The sequence below is a fragment of the Oncorhynchus mykiss genome, chromosome 8 (genome assembly GCF_057628025.1).
Source record: "Oncorhynchus mykiss isolate SJ-2025 chromosome 8, ASM5762802v1, whole genome shotgun sequence".
In the NCBI taxonomy this organism is placed as follows: Eukaryota; Metazoa; Chordata; class Actinopteri; order Salmoniformes; family Salmonidae; genus Oncorhynchus; species Oncorhynchus mykiss.
Genome location: NC_143029.1, coordinates 47,137,139 through 47,152,196, shown reverse-complemented (window position 1 = coordinate 47,152,196; position 15,058 = coordinate 47,137,139). Strand labels below are relative to the sequence as shown.

Here is a 15,058-nt window from a genome sequence, read left to right as displayed (position 1 = left end):
TGCCCTGGGGAATGCCTCATTCTACCGGAATTATGACTTGCATTAAAAAAAAACATCTGTGTTCTGTAACACAGGTGTAAAGTCATAACACATTTTTCCAGCAGCAGACTATGATCAATAATGTCAAAAGCCATACTGTAGTCTAACAAAACAGCTCCCACAATGTTTTTATCATCAATTTCTTTCAGCAAATCAGTAATTTGTGTAAGTCCCATGTATGTTGAATGCCCTTCCCTAAAAGCATGCTGAAAGTCTGTTGTCAAAAAGTTTACTAAGGGTTGGTAACAGGCTGATTGGTCGGCTATATGAGCCAGTAAAAGTTTTTTGTACTGTTCTTTGGTAATGGAATGACTTTTGCTTCCCTCCAGGCCTGAGGGTACACACTTTCTTGTAGGCTTAGATTGACAACATAGCAAATAGGAGTGGCAATATCGTCCCCTATTATCCTCAGTAATTTTCTATCCTAGTTGTCAGATCCAGGTGGCTTGTCATTGTTGATAAACAACTTTTTCAACACTTCCATGCTCAATTTACAATGCTTTTCTTCATAATTTGGTCAGTTATACTTGGATGTGTACGGTCGCCATTTGTTGCTGGCATGTCATGCCTAAGTTTGCTAATCTTGCCAATATAAAAATCATTAAGGTAGTTGGAAATAGTTGGAAATATCAGTGGGTTTATAATGAATTAGCCATCTGATTCAATGAATGATGGAGCAGAGATTTCCTTTTTGCCCAAAATTTAAGGTGCTCCAAAGCTTTTTATTCTTTGTATAATTTATATTTGTTTCATAGTATCATATTTTTATTCCGTTTAGTCATGATTTCTCAATGTGCGGTTCTTTTGCCAATCGGGTTGTGCGGCCAGACTTACACTACATGGCCAGAGGTATGTGGACACCTGCTTGTTGAACGTCTCGTACCAAAATCATGGGCATTAATATGGAGTTGGTCCCATCTTTGCTGCTATAACAGCCTCCACTCTTCTAGGAAGGCTTTCCACTAGATGTTGGAACATTGCTGCGGGGACTAGCTTCCATTCAGCCACACGCATTAGTGAGGCCGGGCACTGATATTGGGCGATTCCAATTCATCCTAAAGCTTTTCGTTGTGGTTGAGGTCAGGGCTCTGTGCAGGCCAGTCAAGTTCTTCCACAATGATCTCGACAAACCATTTCTGTATGGACCTCACTTTATGCATGGGGGCATTGTCAATTCTGAAACAGGAAAGGGCCTTCAACAAATTGTTGCCTCAGTTGAAAACACAGATTCGTCCAGAATGTCATTGTATGCTGTAGCGTTAAGATTAAGGGGCCTAGCCCAAACAATAAAAAACAGCCCCAGACCATTATTCCCCCTCCACCAAACTTTACAGTTGGCACTATGCATTCGGGCAGGTAGCGTTCTCCTGTCATCCACCATACCCAGATTTGTTTGGGTTCTCAGTCCAGAAAACACATTTCCACTGCTCCAGAGTCCAATGGCCTCGAGTTTTAATACCACTCCAGCCGACTCTTATAGATATTGCGCATGGTGATCTTAGGCTTGTGTGCAGCTGCTCGACCATGGGAACCTATTTCATGGAACTCCCAACGAACAATTATTGTGCTGACGTTGCTTCCAGAGGCAGTTTGGAACTCGGTAATGAGTGTTGCAACAGAGGACAAACAATTTTATATGCGCTACTTGTTCAGCACACTGCGGCCCCGTTCTGAGTTTTTGTGGCCTACCACTTAGTGTATGAGCCGTTTTTGCGCCTAGACATTTCCACTTCACAATAACCACACTTACCGGGGCAGCTCTAGCAGTGCCCCGTCGCCATGTTGAAAGTCACAGAGCTCTTCAGTATGTGCCATTTTACTGCTAGTCTATTTTACTGCTAGTCTATGTTTGTCTATGGAGATTGCATGACTAATCCTCGATTTTGTAAACCTGTCAGGAACGGGTGTGGTTGAAGTATCAAACTCCACTCATTTGAAGGGGTGTCCACAACACGTTTGGTCACTACATGATGCCATATGTGTTATTCCATAGTTTTGATGTCTTCACTATTATTTTACAATGTAGAAAATAGTAAAAATAAACCCTTGAATGAGTAGGTGTGTCCAAACTTTTGACTGGTACTGTACATTATGAAACATTTCACACATGTTCTCCAGATACTGACTGGTAGCACTTGGTGGTCTATAGCAGCTTCCCACCAGAATGGGCTAGAGGTGAGACTGGTGAACCTGTAGCCATATTTCTTCAACAGTATTTAACCTGAGATCCTCTCTCACCTTTACAGAAATGTGGTTATGAATTGGACTGCACCACCATTGGCATTTGTCTTTTCTGTAGATGTTATAACCATGTATTGCTACCACTGTATCATGTTGTACACATTTTTAGTTCTCATTAAATTATTTAAATATTTGTACGTGAATTCCTACAATTTATAGTTGGTTTGAGCTTTTATGTCTTGGAAATTTGGAGCTATTGGAATTAACATTTCCCCATGTACATTGTGTAATTTACTGATGGTCCCTGACTATCCCATAGTGATGTCCAAAGTCAACCCAAATTTTCCGCATGCATTACGATTGGGTCGCATGCATCTGCACTCCGAATTGATGATGGCTTTTCAGCTGCCAGCTGTGGGCAGGTTTGAAACAAACCCAACCTGAATTTATATTGTGATGCAGTCACAACCTTAAGTCTCACAGAACTCCAAAATTATCGTATTTACACAGTACATTTTTACAGTAGAATAAATGTTTGGCTCATATCGATGTCACACAGTTTTTTTTTAAGTCTTAAGCCATTGGCGGGGATACTAAGTTAACATATGGAATTGTTTTAAGATGTTTTCTTTATTTCTTTAACCCCTATTTTACCAGGTAAGTTGACTGAGAACATGTTCTCATTTACAGCAACAGCCTGGGGAATAGTTACAGGGGAGATGAATGAGCCAATTGTAAGCTGGGGATGATTAGGTGACTGATGGTCAGATTGGGAATTTAGCCAGGACACCGGGGTTAACACCCCTACTCTTACAACAAGTGCCATGGGATCTTTAGTGACCACAGAGAGTCAAGACACCCGTTTAACGTCCCATCTAAAATACAGCACCCTACACAGTGCAATATCCCCAATCACTGCCCTGGGGCATTGGGATATTTTTTTTTTCAACCAGAGGAAAGGGTGCCTACTGGAGTCCCTTCAGCACCTCTTCCAGCAGCATCTGGTCTTCCATCCAGGGACCGACCAGGACCAACCCTGCTTAGCTTCAGAAGCAAGCCAGCAGTGGGATGCAGGGTGGTATGCTGCTGGCTATACCATGGTCATTCCATGGAGCATTTATCTATTTGATTTGGAATTTTACGACCTCTTTAAGGTATGCCCCCAAAATATTTACTACTATAGCCAATAGAAATGCACTGAACAACACATGCATAAATAGGGAAAAAAGAATAAGGGTTGAAAGGTCCGTCCTATATCTAGGAGATATTTAAAAAAGCTTAGGAAATATACAGCGCATTTGGAAAGTATTCAGACCCCTTCCCTTTTTCCACGTTTCATTACGTTACAGCTTTGTTCTAAAATGGATTAAATAAAAAAATCTCAATCTACACACAATACCCCATAATGACAAGGTGAAAACAGGTTAACATATTTTTTGCATATTTAAAAAAATAATAATAACATACCTTATTTACATAAGTGTTTATACCCTTTGCTATGAGACTCGAAATTTAACTCCGGTGCATCCTCCATTGATCATCCTTGAGATGTTTCTCCAACTTGATTGGGGTCCACCTGTGGTAAATTCAATTGACTGGACATGATTTGGAGAGGCGCACAGCTGTCTATATAAGGTCCCACAGTTGACAGTGCATGTCAGAATAAAAACCAAGCCATGAGGTCGAAGGAATTGTCTGTAGAGCTCCGAGACAGGATTGTGTCAAGGCATAAATCTGGATAGGGTACCAAAAAATGTCTACAGCAGCTGGCCGCCCGGGCAAACTGAGCTATCGGGGGAGAAGGAAGGGCCTTGGTCAGGGAGGTGACCAAGAACCCAATGGTCACCCTGACAGAGATCCAGAGTTCCTCTGTGGAGATGGGAGAACCTTCCAGAAGGACAACCATCTCTGCAGCACTCCACCTATTAGGCCTTTTGGTAGAGTGGCCAGACGGAAGCCACTCCTCAGTAAAAGGCGCATGACATCCCGCTTTGAGTTTGCCAAAAGGAACCTAAAGTCTCTTAGACCATGAGAAACAAGATTCTCTTGATTCATGAAACCAAGATTGAACTCTTTGGCCTGAATGCCAAGCGTCACAGATTTTTTAAATGTATTATGTTAGATTGACGCACGGGTACATCTAGACTCTTATGGATTTTAATGAATTAGGCTAGCCAACAAACTTGTGAAGTCTTGGAAGTCATAATCTGTCAATATTTTTGTATATCAACAGGTTCACCTATAAAGAGAAAGAGAGAAAAAACATTGGCTAACGAGTCATGTCAAAGGTAAAACTGGTCAAAATGTAGGCTTTGAGGTGCATGGATGCAATGTAGCGTTGCTTCGAGTAGAATTACATTTACCAAAATAAATTTGGAACTATGTATGCAATGGGTGACCAGCCCTCCTGGAGAGCTATTGAGTATGCAGGCTTATGCTCCAACCCCATTGTTACACACCTGTTTCAACTAATCAAGGTCTTGGGGAACATCTAACTAGTCAAATCAGGTGTGCTAAGTTGGAGCGGAAGCCTGCTGAACGGTACCCGTCCAGAAGGAAAGTTGGACAACGCTGTTGTAATCTTTGAAACACATATTTAAAGTGATGTTGAAGTGTTGAATAACTCTGACATCTATAATTCTGTCTTGGTTCTCTTTGTGTACTCTGTAGCCTGGGCCTGTCCCTCCTGTCATCTCCAGATTCATCATATGAGTGTTACTCTGTGAACCCCGTGACGGGCTCCCCCAGCTCCTGCCGCCGGAGCCCCCGCCTCCTCAACAACGGCTACTACGTTCTGACTGAGGACAGCTACACCTGGGATGACGAGGGCAATGTCTCTCTCACCCCCTCCAAAATCAAACTGTCCTACAAAGAGAATCTAGTCAGGTCAGTTGTTCCAAAGAGACATGCCACGTTGAATCCAGAACTGAGAAAACTATTATGTCAAATATTTTTTCTGTGCAAATACTTGGTTTGCCCGATGCAATGGAACCAATAGACTAGTCCCAGAAGTGCAAACGTTGAGCTAAATCAAGTATACCTCAGTATTTGACCTAGGTCTGGTTGAATGTCAGTCACTAATAGACACCGTTTAGCTAGCATTCATGAATAACTATGAAAGCTAAACTCTGAGGTGTATATAGTTTAAAATGTAGAACGACTATGGGTATTAAATAATAGTGAATTACAATTGAAAATGACTGTAGCAAACTACTTTGGTGAACTGTAGCAAACCACTTTGGTATCATGGTCGGAAATGTTCTCCCCGTCGTTATGCAGCTCTTGACAGTGGGTTCAGATTTCTATTTGGGGGTGGATAACCATGCCGGTCTGTGTTCAAACACAAGCCCTGTTTATAGGGATGAGGGAATGGATTAGCCTATTTGAGAGAGCTGCACGGAAAATGTGAGGCTGGTTAGTCCTGTAAATTGGAGCTCGTAAGTCAAGTCAACCGTTTGCATTGCTAAGAGATTCTAGTCAGTGCCATTTTGCTCTTAAAATGAAAAACATCAATGCCTTGCAGGCATTTGGTTAAAATACATTTGATTGCATAATCATGCTGTCATTTTATTTGAAAGCCTATGATACACAAAATAATTTATTGGCGGAATTATGTAATAGAGATTTGTTCAGAGATGAATTTTCACATGGCATGGTTAAGCCACTGGTTTTGTGGGCTTTCGAACTTACCCCACTGTCTAATTATTACTACTTTGACAATACAGTATCACAATACCCAATGGTCCTTTTAGAACCTGCTTTTGGTCAAATATTGTAATATATGCCATTTAGCAGAAAATATCATCCAAACCAACATTGTGTGCTCTATAACTTCAAAAACAAACCACTTTGGTGTCATGGTCGGAAGGCTAGGGATAATATGAGATACCACGGGAGCTTTGGTGTCATGGTCGGAAGGCGAGGGATAATATGAGATACCCCGGGAGCTTTGGTGTCATGGTCAGAAGGAGAGGGATAATATGAGATACCACGGGAGCTTTGGTGTCATGGTCAGAAGGAGAGGGATAATATGAGATACCCCGGGAGCTTTGGTGTCATGGTCGGAAGGAGAGGGATAATATGAGATACCACGGGAGCTTTGGTGTCATGGTCGGAAGGCGAGGGATAATATGAGATACCACAGGAGCTTTGGCAGCTCTCATATTCAATACATATAGGACAGCAGCCAATTGATAAGAACCTTGCTCAAAGGGACAATAACGATACCCTTTACAAGTCACTACGCTAACATGACAAATGACATGAAATAAGTACATGAAACACAAGGTAGATTTAGTTAGGACTTGTTTTTTGAGTCTGTCATACTAAGTATCGTGACAACATTATTGATTATTACTGTGATCACAGATGCAGTACAAAGAAACACATTAGGAATACTATTAAGAACATTAGTCTTTTACACATTTGTTGACATTGTCCTGATAAAAAGTATGACTTGTGTTTCCCTCCCCTTAGAATCTTCAGACGCAGGCGGAAGGCCCGCCGGTCTCTAGCTAGTCTGTTTAGTGACATGACTGAGACGTGTCAGTCATGGCTGGATGAGAAAGTGTTCGGAGGGGTGCGTCACCCACCTCTTGCAGAGTCCTCCTGGATGGAGCATAGCACCACCGATTTGGACACCAGCTGCAGCTTCACTTATGGTAAGGCTATGTCTGAGTGGGAGGCACTTGGGATGGCCAACTGTTGTGACACTTAAGCAATGTTGCACTTATTTCATGTAATTTTGGCCATGTTTATGTATGGACTTGTAAAGGGTAATGTTGTTGTCCCATTAAGCAAGGCTCTTATCAAGTGGCTGCTGTCTTATACAGTGCCTTCGGAAAGTATTCAGTCCCCTTTTTCCACATTTTGTTACGTTACAACCTTATTCTAAAATTATTATTTTTTTTTTTTATCCAATCTACATACAATAACCCATAATGACAAAGCGAACAGTTTTTTTGCAAATGTATTAAACATATAACATATATCTTATTGAGAAACAAGATTCTCTGGTCTGATGAAACCAAGATTGAATTCTTTGCCTTGAATGCCAAGCGTCACATCTGGAGGAAACTTGGCACTATCCCTACGGTGAAGAGTGGTAGAAGAATCATGAAGTGTGGGGATGTTTTTCAGCGGCAGGGACTGGAAGAATAGTCAGGATCGAGGGAAAGATGAATGGAGCAAAGTACAGAGAGATCCTTGATGAAAACCTGCTCCAGAGAGCTCTGGGCCAAAGGTTCAACTTCCAACAGGACAATGACCCTAAACACACAGCCAGACAACGCAGGAGTGGCTTCGGGACAAGTCTCTGAAGGTCCTTAAGTGTCCCAGCCAGAGGACTTGAACCCGATCAAACATGTCTGGAGAGACCTGAAAATAGCTGTGCAGCAAGCTGACAGAGCTTGAGAGGATCTGCATAGAAGAATGGGAGAAACTCCCCAAATACAGTTGTGCCAAGCTTGTAGCGTCATACCTAAGACTTAATGCTGTAAACGCTGCCGAAGGTGCTTCAACAAAGTACTGAGTAAAGGGTCTGAATAATTTGTAAATGTGTTTTTATTTTTCATAATTTAGTAACAATTTATAAACCTGTTTTTGCTTTGTCATTACAGGGTAGTGTGTAGATTGATGAGGACAACACAATTTTATCAATTTTAGAATAAGGCTAATGTAACAAAATGTGGATAAAGTGAAGTGGTCTGAATACTTTCGAAGGCACTGTATGTATAAAATATGAGTGCTGTCAAAGCTCACATGGTATCTCATATTATCATCCCTAGACTGCTTCGAGGGTAAACCACACCAACCTTGAATAGATGCGTGAAACTAACAACCTTCCTCAGCTGTAGTCGTGTCTCCTTTGCCATTCCAGATGACAGTGAGATCATTTCCATGCCCACGAAGTTGGCTCACGAGCCCATGGTGCAGGAGGAGATCATCACGGAGACCTGCGTCCACCAGGAGCATTTCGGCCAACCCCTGGGTGGCCTTCTGGATGTCCCGCCCCCCTCAGCCTTCCTCTCCAATAGCTGCTGTCCCCCTAAACCCCAGCCAGCAGGTGAGCTGCAGTCCATTGTTATCTCATTATCTACACTCTCTTCTGTGTATTCTCAAATGTTTAACTGTTTGTGTATATCATTATAGATCAAGCTCCCCCTCTCGTCTCAACAGTACTAGATGAAGACAGGAGAGGAGGTTCCATTGGGTTTTTGTCAGTTTTGTTAAAATATTTATGCATTTCAGATTTTTCCATGACGAAAGCTCTCTTCATCATTCTCATGGTCTTTATCTTCTCTGCCGTATTTTCAAGGTAAGCCATCAGTATAAAGGTGTATGGGGTGGCATTTACTTTTTAACCGAATATTGAAATAACCAGCATAAAATATTTGGACATTTTAGGAAAGTAAACAGTATATATCTCATTCAGTATGAAATTATTTGATAAAAGCACTCTTAATGATGCTCTCTTGTATAGAATACCTGCTAACGTAAACTATTTCATTCTTTTTCAGGTGTCTGTTGTGGGGACTGACAATGGCATTCACCACATTTATATTAATAATGATATATCTATGTAAGTATACCTCTAGTGTATTCAGTGTAGCGTTTGAAGCCAATTTCAATGGTGTTTCAAAAATTGACCATTCATTTAATACATTGCCTTTTCTCCAGTCGTCTCACAATCTGGGCCCATGGGCAAGTGGAGAAAAGCGAAGACCGAGGTGAGTCATATTCTCAAATATTAAATTACATTTATTTTGACCTCAGGCAACCACATGTTTTACATTAACGTGGTCAATAACTTTGTTCTTAATTTTTGTTCCAGGATATTACATCAAAGAATGAGTAGATGAAAGCTGTGCGTACACACACACACACAATATCTGTTTACTCATGAAATGAATCTATGATAATGAAAAGGGTGGATGTGGACCACAAGAAAAAGAGTAATATAGATTCTTACATTTCATTAGATAAATGCGTGTAGATTGCACTTTCACATAATGTAACACGAGTTCCATTAATCTGGTCATAAAAGCAGGTTATTGGGCTCAATTGAGCGGGTATAGGGTGACACTGGTCATGCAAAAATGAGCACAGATCAGTGGAATAAATACAATAAAACGCATAATCAAAAGCAATTTCATTTGAAATTCCACGTTAGAAGAAGATAATTTTAACTGTATTTTTGTAAACTACGATGCACGTGACGATGCATTGCGTATTTGGAACTTGTATTGGGATAATATGCCTTCCGGACTATGCTAGTTATTTTGCTCACTGATCACTGCCATTTGATTGTCCAAGATGTTTCCCATAATCCTGAATATAAAAATAAGTCGGTAATATTCATATCATATATTATGCACACATGTTTTTAATATATTCTTCAAATACCTGAATTGATATTGTTGATAGTTGATCTTGGGTTTTTTAGGGCTGTCCAGTGTTACTTATTTTCTAGCTTCCAGTATTTTGAATACAATTGCAGGGCCATTAAAGTAGCAGTGGCTTGCAGTCTGAGACCTGTTTTTTCCTCACAAAAATGACAGCTGCAACTTTTAATCTGAATAGAAGCAAATGGAAATACAACATGCTAAGTGCCTTCTTTAGCCTGGCTTAGCTAATAGCATGCTGTGCCTGCTAAACTAAACAGGGCTACATGTCAGTAGGCAGTAGACTGCGGAATCAGATAACAGTTCAAATACAGGGAAGTGACAGAAAATGCTGCCGGAAAAGAAAAGTCAGCCCTGTGTGAGGATGCCTATCTGCTCATGGTAGTGCTGAAACGTGTATAGAAATGTTTGTATTCAAGGGATATGGGGAGGAGGTGGTCATTTTCATAATACTCATACCACTAGCTGTCTCTTGTGGTTAACCACAACCACTTATCAGTGGATCACAATAATGGAATGTGAATGTTGAGATTGAGCATAATGACGGCGGCAAAGAATAACACAATCGCCCCCCCCCCCTTTATTTGACTCATTAAATGGTACAATGTTGAGTATGTAATGGCATTGAAAGCTGAGTAATTATGGTTGTTTATCAACCCAGAGGGAAAGTGTGTTTTCTGTCAGGAAAAGGAACAGGGCACAGCAAGTAGCTGAATAAAGTTCATATTGTATAGCTTTATAAAGTTGAAATATGAGTCATGTTTGGACCTCAAACTACAGCAGGATTTTTTGAGAATCTAAAAATAGGTGATTTGTACTTTAATAATGAGTTCATTTTGTACTGTACATCTCAACTGGCCATTCTTTGTAATACATTGGATGTTGTTGGTCCTTTAGAAAAGTTGTATTTAATTGTCTCCATATATGTACTGTTTGTCCAGACGAAAGTGACTTGAGAAGTATTGCTGTATGTATTCACTCCAAGTGCCAAATCTGAATGATTACTCCAAATGAGACAATTCTCTGACCAGAAAGTGTTAAATCACCAATACTTCATCAATAAGCCAAAATTAATATATAAAAAAAAGTTGCCGGTAGACACCATTTTATTGCTAGTTTATTGTAAAAAGGCTAATGTACATACTACAGTATATGAAGACAACATGGCTGTTATTTCTTTGTAATATTCATGATTTATTGGCATATACTGAATGTACTTTACAAGACCTTGAGATTTAAGTAATTTCCTATTGTGTACCTTTACATAAACCAGTTTGAAATGTTACTTTTTTTATATAATCATAATTTGTATTGCTTTGATACTCAACTAGTTTCCACATTTGCAAAATGTGTGGTTCTTGTATGCATGTTTATCTTTTGCACTCACATTGGATGTATCTGAAAATGTAATCATTGTCTGTCTGTACTGTTTTTATATTCTTTAATAGTTAATGAGCTATATTGCACTGAAATGTTAATCTTTTCTAACAGATTTGTAAAATAGTTCAACTCAATTGGCTTATACAACTTTTATTAAATGTCATTTTTTATAGTTGTCCAAGTATGTGACCTTATTTTTAAGATTCAATATTTTCAGTGCATTTTCAGGATCTCTGGAAATATTCTGTTTCTAATGCGAGTCTATAACGTGACCGTGAAATGTATCATGAATGACTCGTCAGTGTTCAAACCACTGAACACTTTCTGCACCAGCTGAGGAGTAGAGACTTAGATTGATAGGGCAGTAAATATTTCATTGACTGTAAGAGGCCTTCATGTAGCAGTGAGCCTGTGCAACATCCATCCATTCAATTTGACTGGCTCTTTTAGGAACCCTATTAAATCATGACTACACCATGCTCGTATTATTGTAAAAAAATAAATAAAAACTGTCTGGTTAATACACTATTACAAAATTTGCACCATGAAAGTTATTTGTTTGACAATACCACTTACACGTCTACATACTATCACTATTTTCCTCAAATGAGGCACTGTCATGTCAGAGGATGAGTGACTAACAACAACGATAGTTACAAAAACACATTGAAAAGTGTACGGAATCATTTTTGGACTATAAAGTCCGTCAGTCAAGCACCCGATTCCTTTGCAGGTTGACATTTATTGGGATGACTGTTGTCCTGGAGGCACAGTTGAGCGATTTCCATTAGACGGGCCAGCTGCAAAATCATAATTGGCTATACACAGTGCATTCGGAAAGTATTCAGACCCCTTCCTTTTTTCACATTTTGTTAAGTCACAGCCTTATTCTAAAATGGATTAAATTAAAATTGTCCCTCAATCTATACACAATACCCCATAATGACAAAGGTGAACAGGTTTTTAGAAATTTTAGCAAATAAGAATTAGCTTATTTACATAATTATTCAGACCCTTTGCTATGAGATTCAAAATTGAGCTCAGGTGCACCATGTCTCCACTGATCACCCTTGATGTTTCTACATCTTGCAAAAATGTCTAAACCTGTTTATGCTTTGTCATTATTGGGTAGTGTGTGTAGATTGAGGGAGTGGGGGCAATTTAATTGAATTTAGAATAAGGCTAATGTAACAATGTGGAAAAAGTCCAGGGGTCTGAAGACTTTCCAAAAGCACCGTATATTGTACAATTTTTTTTGTTTTAGCTTTTTGGTCTTAATTTAAGTTTAGTGTTTGGTTTAAAAAGCTGATTTTATGACTGTGGCTGACTACCCTGCAGAGCTGTACATGAGTCATCCCAATAAATGCCAACCTCCGAGTCCCTTTTCTGTTCAAGCTTGGCTGAAGCACGTTTAGGTATGCTTTCACCCATTGAAAAGTTGTTGGTAAAAGTATTTATCCATCATGAACACTGATGTGTCTATTGAGGTGATTGGCCGATATGAAAGTCTTCCCACAGTGCATACATCTGAACTGCTTACATCCCGTGTGTACGCTCATGTGCACTTTGAGTGAGCCCGACTGTGCGAAGCGCTTGCCGCAGTGGCTGCAGCCGTAGCGTCTCTCCCCCGTGTGAACGCTCTGGTGTCGCTTGAGGTTGCTGGAGTCAGAGAAGCGCTTCCCGCACTGCGCGCAGCTGAACGGCTTCTCACCAGTATGAACCCTCAGGTGTGTCTTGAGATTCTTCAGACAAGCCAAAGTCTTACCGCAGAAACTACAAATTAACAGCTTACCTGCTGAGACGTCACCATTGTTACTCCCATCATTATGACTGTCATGGGAGACCAAACCATTGGATCCTGTTTCCATGCCTTTTCCTACAGTCCTGTGAGGCTCTGAGGGCAACGGCGCCCTCTGTCTACCGTCCTGGTAAGCGACATGTTTTTTGTGCTCAGTTATGGAGGGAATCACTTTGCTCATTTCATAGGGGAATCCATTCTCTGACTCCGATTGAGTAGGTACAACATCCACATGAGAGTAAGAGCACTCGGGAAGATCAGCCCCAGAACCCTGTGTGCGAAGGGTCCCAAGTTGTCTGTGGGGCTCAAACATCATACAATCAAAGCCCACACTTTTAAGTATTCCATCACCATTTTCCAGTCCTGGGTTTAGAGATCTTTTGTTCACACTCAGGTTATTTGATCCTGGCAGGAGGTTGTTGTCCGTTTCACCACTCACCCATAAACAAGAGCTGGCATTCTCCTGTTTGCTGATTGGTTGAGCAGCCTCTGTGTCGACGTTGGATTGCCTTTCTCCTCCATCAGCACTGTGATTTAAAGCTCCTATAAAATCAACAAGGCCGTGTGTGAATCGCTATAAACTGGATGCTCATCGTGAAGGTAATCATCAAAAATCACATCAGTTGAAGGATATGAGCAATTTCAGAGAGTTATTGGTATACATCTATACAGTATAGTCTATATGAAAGCCCAAACTGACATAAATTCAGTTATACTTAAATAAATGTATTCCGTATGTAGTTTGACATTGTTGCAATCACTTTACATGACAGTATTCATTTGGCAAGTTATTGGGTCAATAGAAAGGTTGATTCATTCATATTTATGGGAAAGGCATAACTGAAAGCATCAAAGTGTAATGAGGTGTGTATGAAAACACTTTTCCAAAAGGTATAATGAAAACACATAAGCTTGTCTACCATTTTACTTACCACTACTCAGTCTCCCCCATTGGTCATGATTCTCCCAGGATTCTTCCCACATCTCCTCTTTGATGGTAGGTGATTTGGGGTTTATCTCTTCCAACCCTGCAGTCTGTGTAAAATCAGTTGGGATGCCAGATATAACTGGGAATAATCCACTTACTGTGCACAAACTGTGAGAAAATGGTACACCTTACACAGTCAAAGAAAACTGAAAAGATACAACAAGAACACTAACAGCACAGTAAACAGGTAAAACAACATAGCTTTACTGCAAGATGACCACTAAGACTAGGTAGGCTAGGTCATTTTTGCTTTCAGACCTAGGTGGTGTTGATAACCATTGTGAAATATTAGGCTGCCTTTTTTAAATATTGTGGGAAAATGAGGCACACCGAGGCAAACGTAAAGCTTACCTTTCTCGGTGTTGTCGTTTGTCCAGTGTCACCTGAGGACTCTCTGTGCCTAAACATGCTGGTTACCAACTTGGAATCAATTGCTCCCCGACATCGTACCTCGCCTAAAATGAGTAGAGGGGAATAGCATGCATACAGACACAATATACGTTATTAATGCCGTCTTAAAACAATTCGTTCTATAAATGATGTAACCAATTAATGTAAATGAATTGTTATAACCAGTAAATGTAACGTACTGTTTGATGTCCTTTTCGATTCCATGCCAAGGTGAGCTCGAGAGCGACTGTGCGGAAGGATGGAGCTTCCCATTCCCTCTCTCGGAGTACTCGCACTAGACACTTTCATCTCCATCAGCCGTAGTTTTCTCCTCAACGTTTCATTCTCCTTCTGGCCTCGAGATATCTCCACATGCAGGACGGCATAGCCATTGTCAACAAGCTCGCAGATTTCAGCCACGGCCGCATTAGCCAAAACCTCCATGATGGAGGCTAGCTGAGTGTGAAAAGCAACGGAATTTGCCATTACTAGAGAAAATGCTTTCAGGATTGTTAATAGGAAGTGTAGAAGAAATAGGCTGTAGAAAAGCATAAATGCCGACGCCTCGAAATCAAATGTAGTTTAGCATCAATAAAATGTCAACAGAGTGCCTTTGTTGACCAGGAAGTATTTTTGAATACCTCTCACACTGCGCCTGCGTGGTAATTTCACCCAGTCCTTCTTCCTCTTCTTTGTCTTCTTCTTCTTTGATATCATTGCGGTCCGCAAACAATCGTTTAAGCACATGCCGCTGGCTACTGTGCTGGAATGTACGATCAATCATGATCAGTGGTGGTAAAAGTTTCCAATTGTCATACTTGAGATAAAGTATAGATACCTTAAAATAGAAAGTTGCTCAAGTAAAAGTGAAAGTCAGAC

The 15,058-nt window shown here is 40.4% G+C and overlaps 2 protein-coding genes across 4 annotated transcripts in view; one reads left to right on the top strand and one right to left on the bottom strand.

Moving 5' to 3' along the window:
- tmem71 (transmembrane protein 71) overlaps positions 1–11,539 on the top strand; it is a 26,615-nt gene extending 15,076 nt beyond the window's left edge. For all 3 annotated transcript variants that reach the window (XM_021612631.3, XM_090181754.1, XM_090181753.1), the window contains 8 exons: positions 4,454–4,508; positions 4,891–5,106; positions 6,697–6,881; positions 8,099–8,284; positions 8,470–8,536; positions 8,739–8,800; positions 8,899–8,948; positions 9,053–11,539. In XM_021612631.3, coding sequence (XP_021468306.1) covers positions 4,454–4,508; positions 4,891–5,106; positions 6,697–6,881; positions 8,099–8,284; positions 8,470–8,536; positions 8,739–8,800; positions 8,899–8,948; positions 9,053–9,076 — 845 coding nt within the window. In that variant the 3' untranslated portion in view covers positions 9,077–11,539. The remainder of the gene's footprint in view (positions 1–4,453; positions 4,509–4,890; positions 5,107–6,696; positions 6,882–8,098; positions 8,285–8,469; positions 8,537–8,738; positions 8,801–8,898; positions 8,949–9,052) is intronic.
- LOC110529944 (uncharacterized) lies at positions 10,797–15,058 on the bottom strand. The gene is made up of 4 exons (XM_021612628.3): positions 14,380–15,058; positions 14,141–14,244; positions 13,734–13,836; positions 10,797–13,344 (listed from the first exon to the last, which is right to left on the bottom strand). Exons 1-4 carry the CDS (start codon positions 14,729–14,731, stop codon positions 12,458–12,460), a joined length of 1,446 nt encoding a protein of 481 aa, XP_021468303.3. The 5' UTR covers positions 14,732–15,058; the 3' UTR covers positions 10,797–12,457.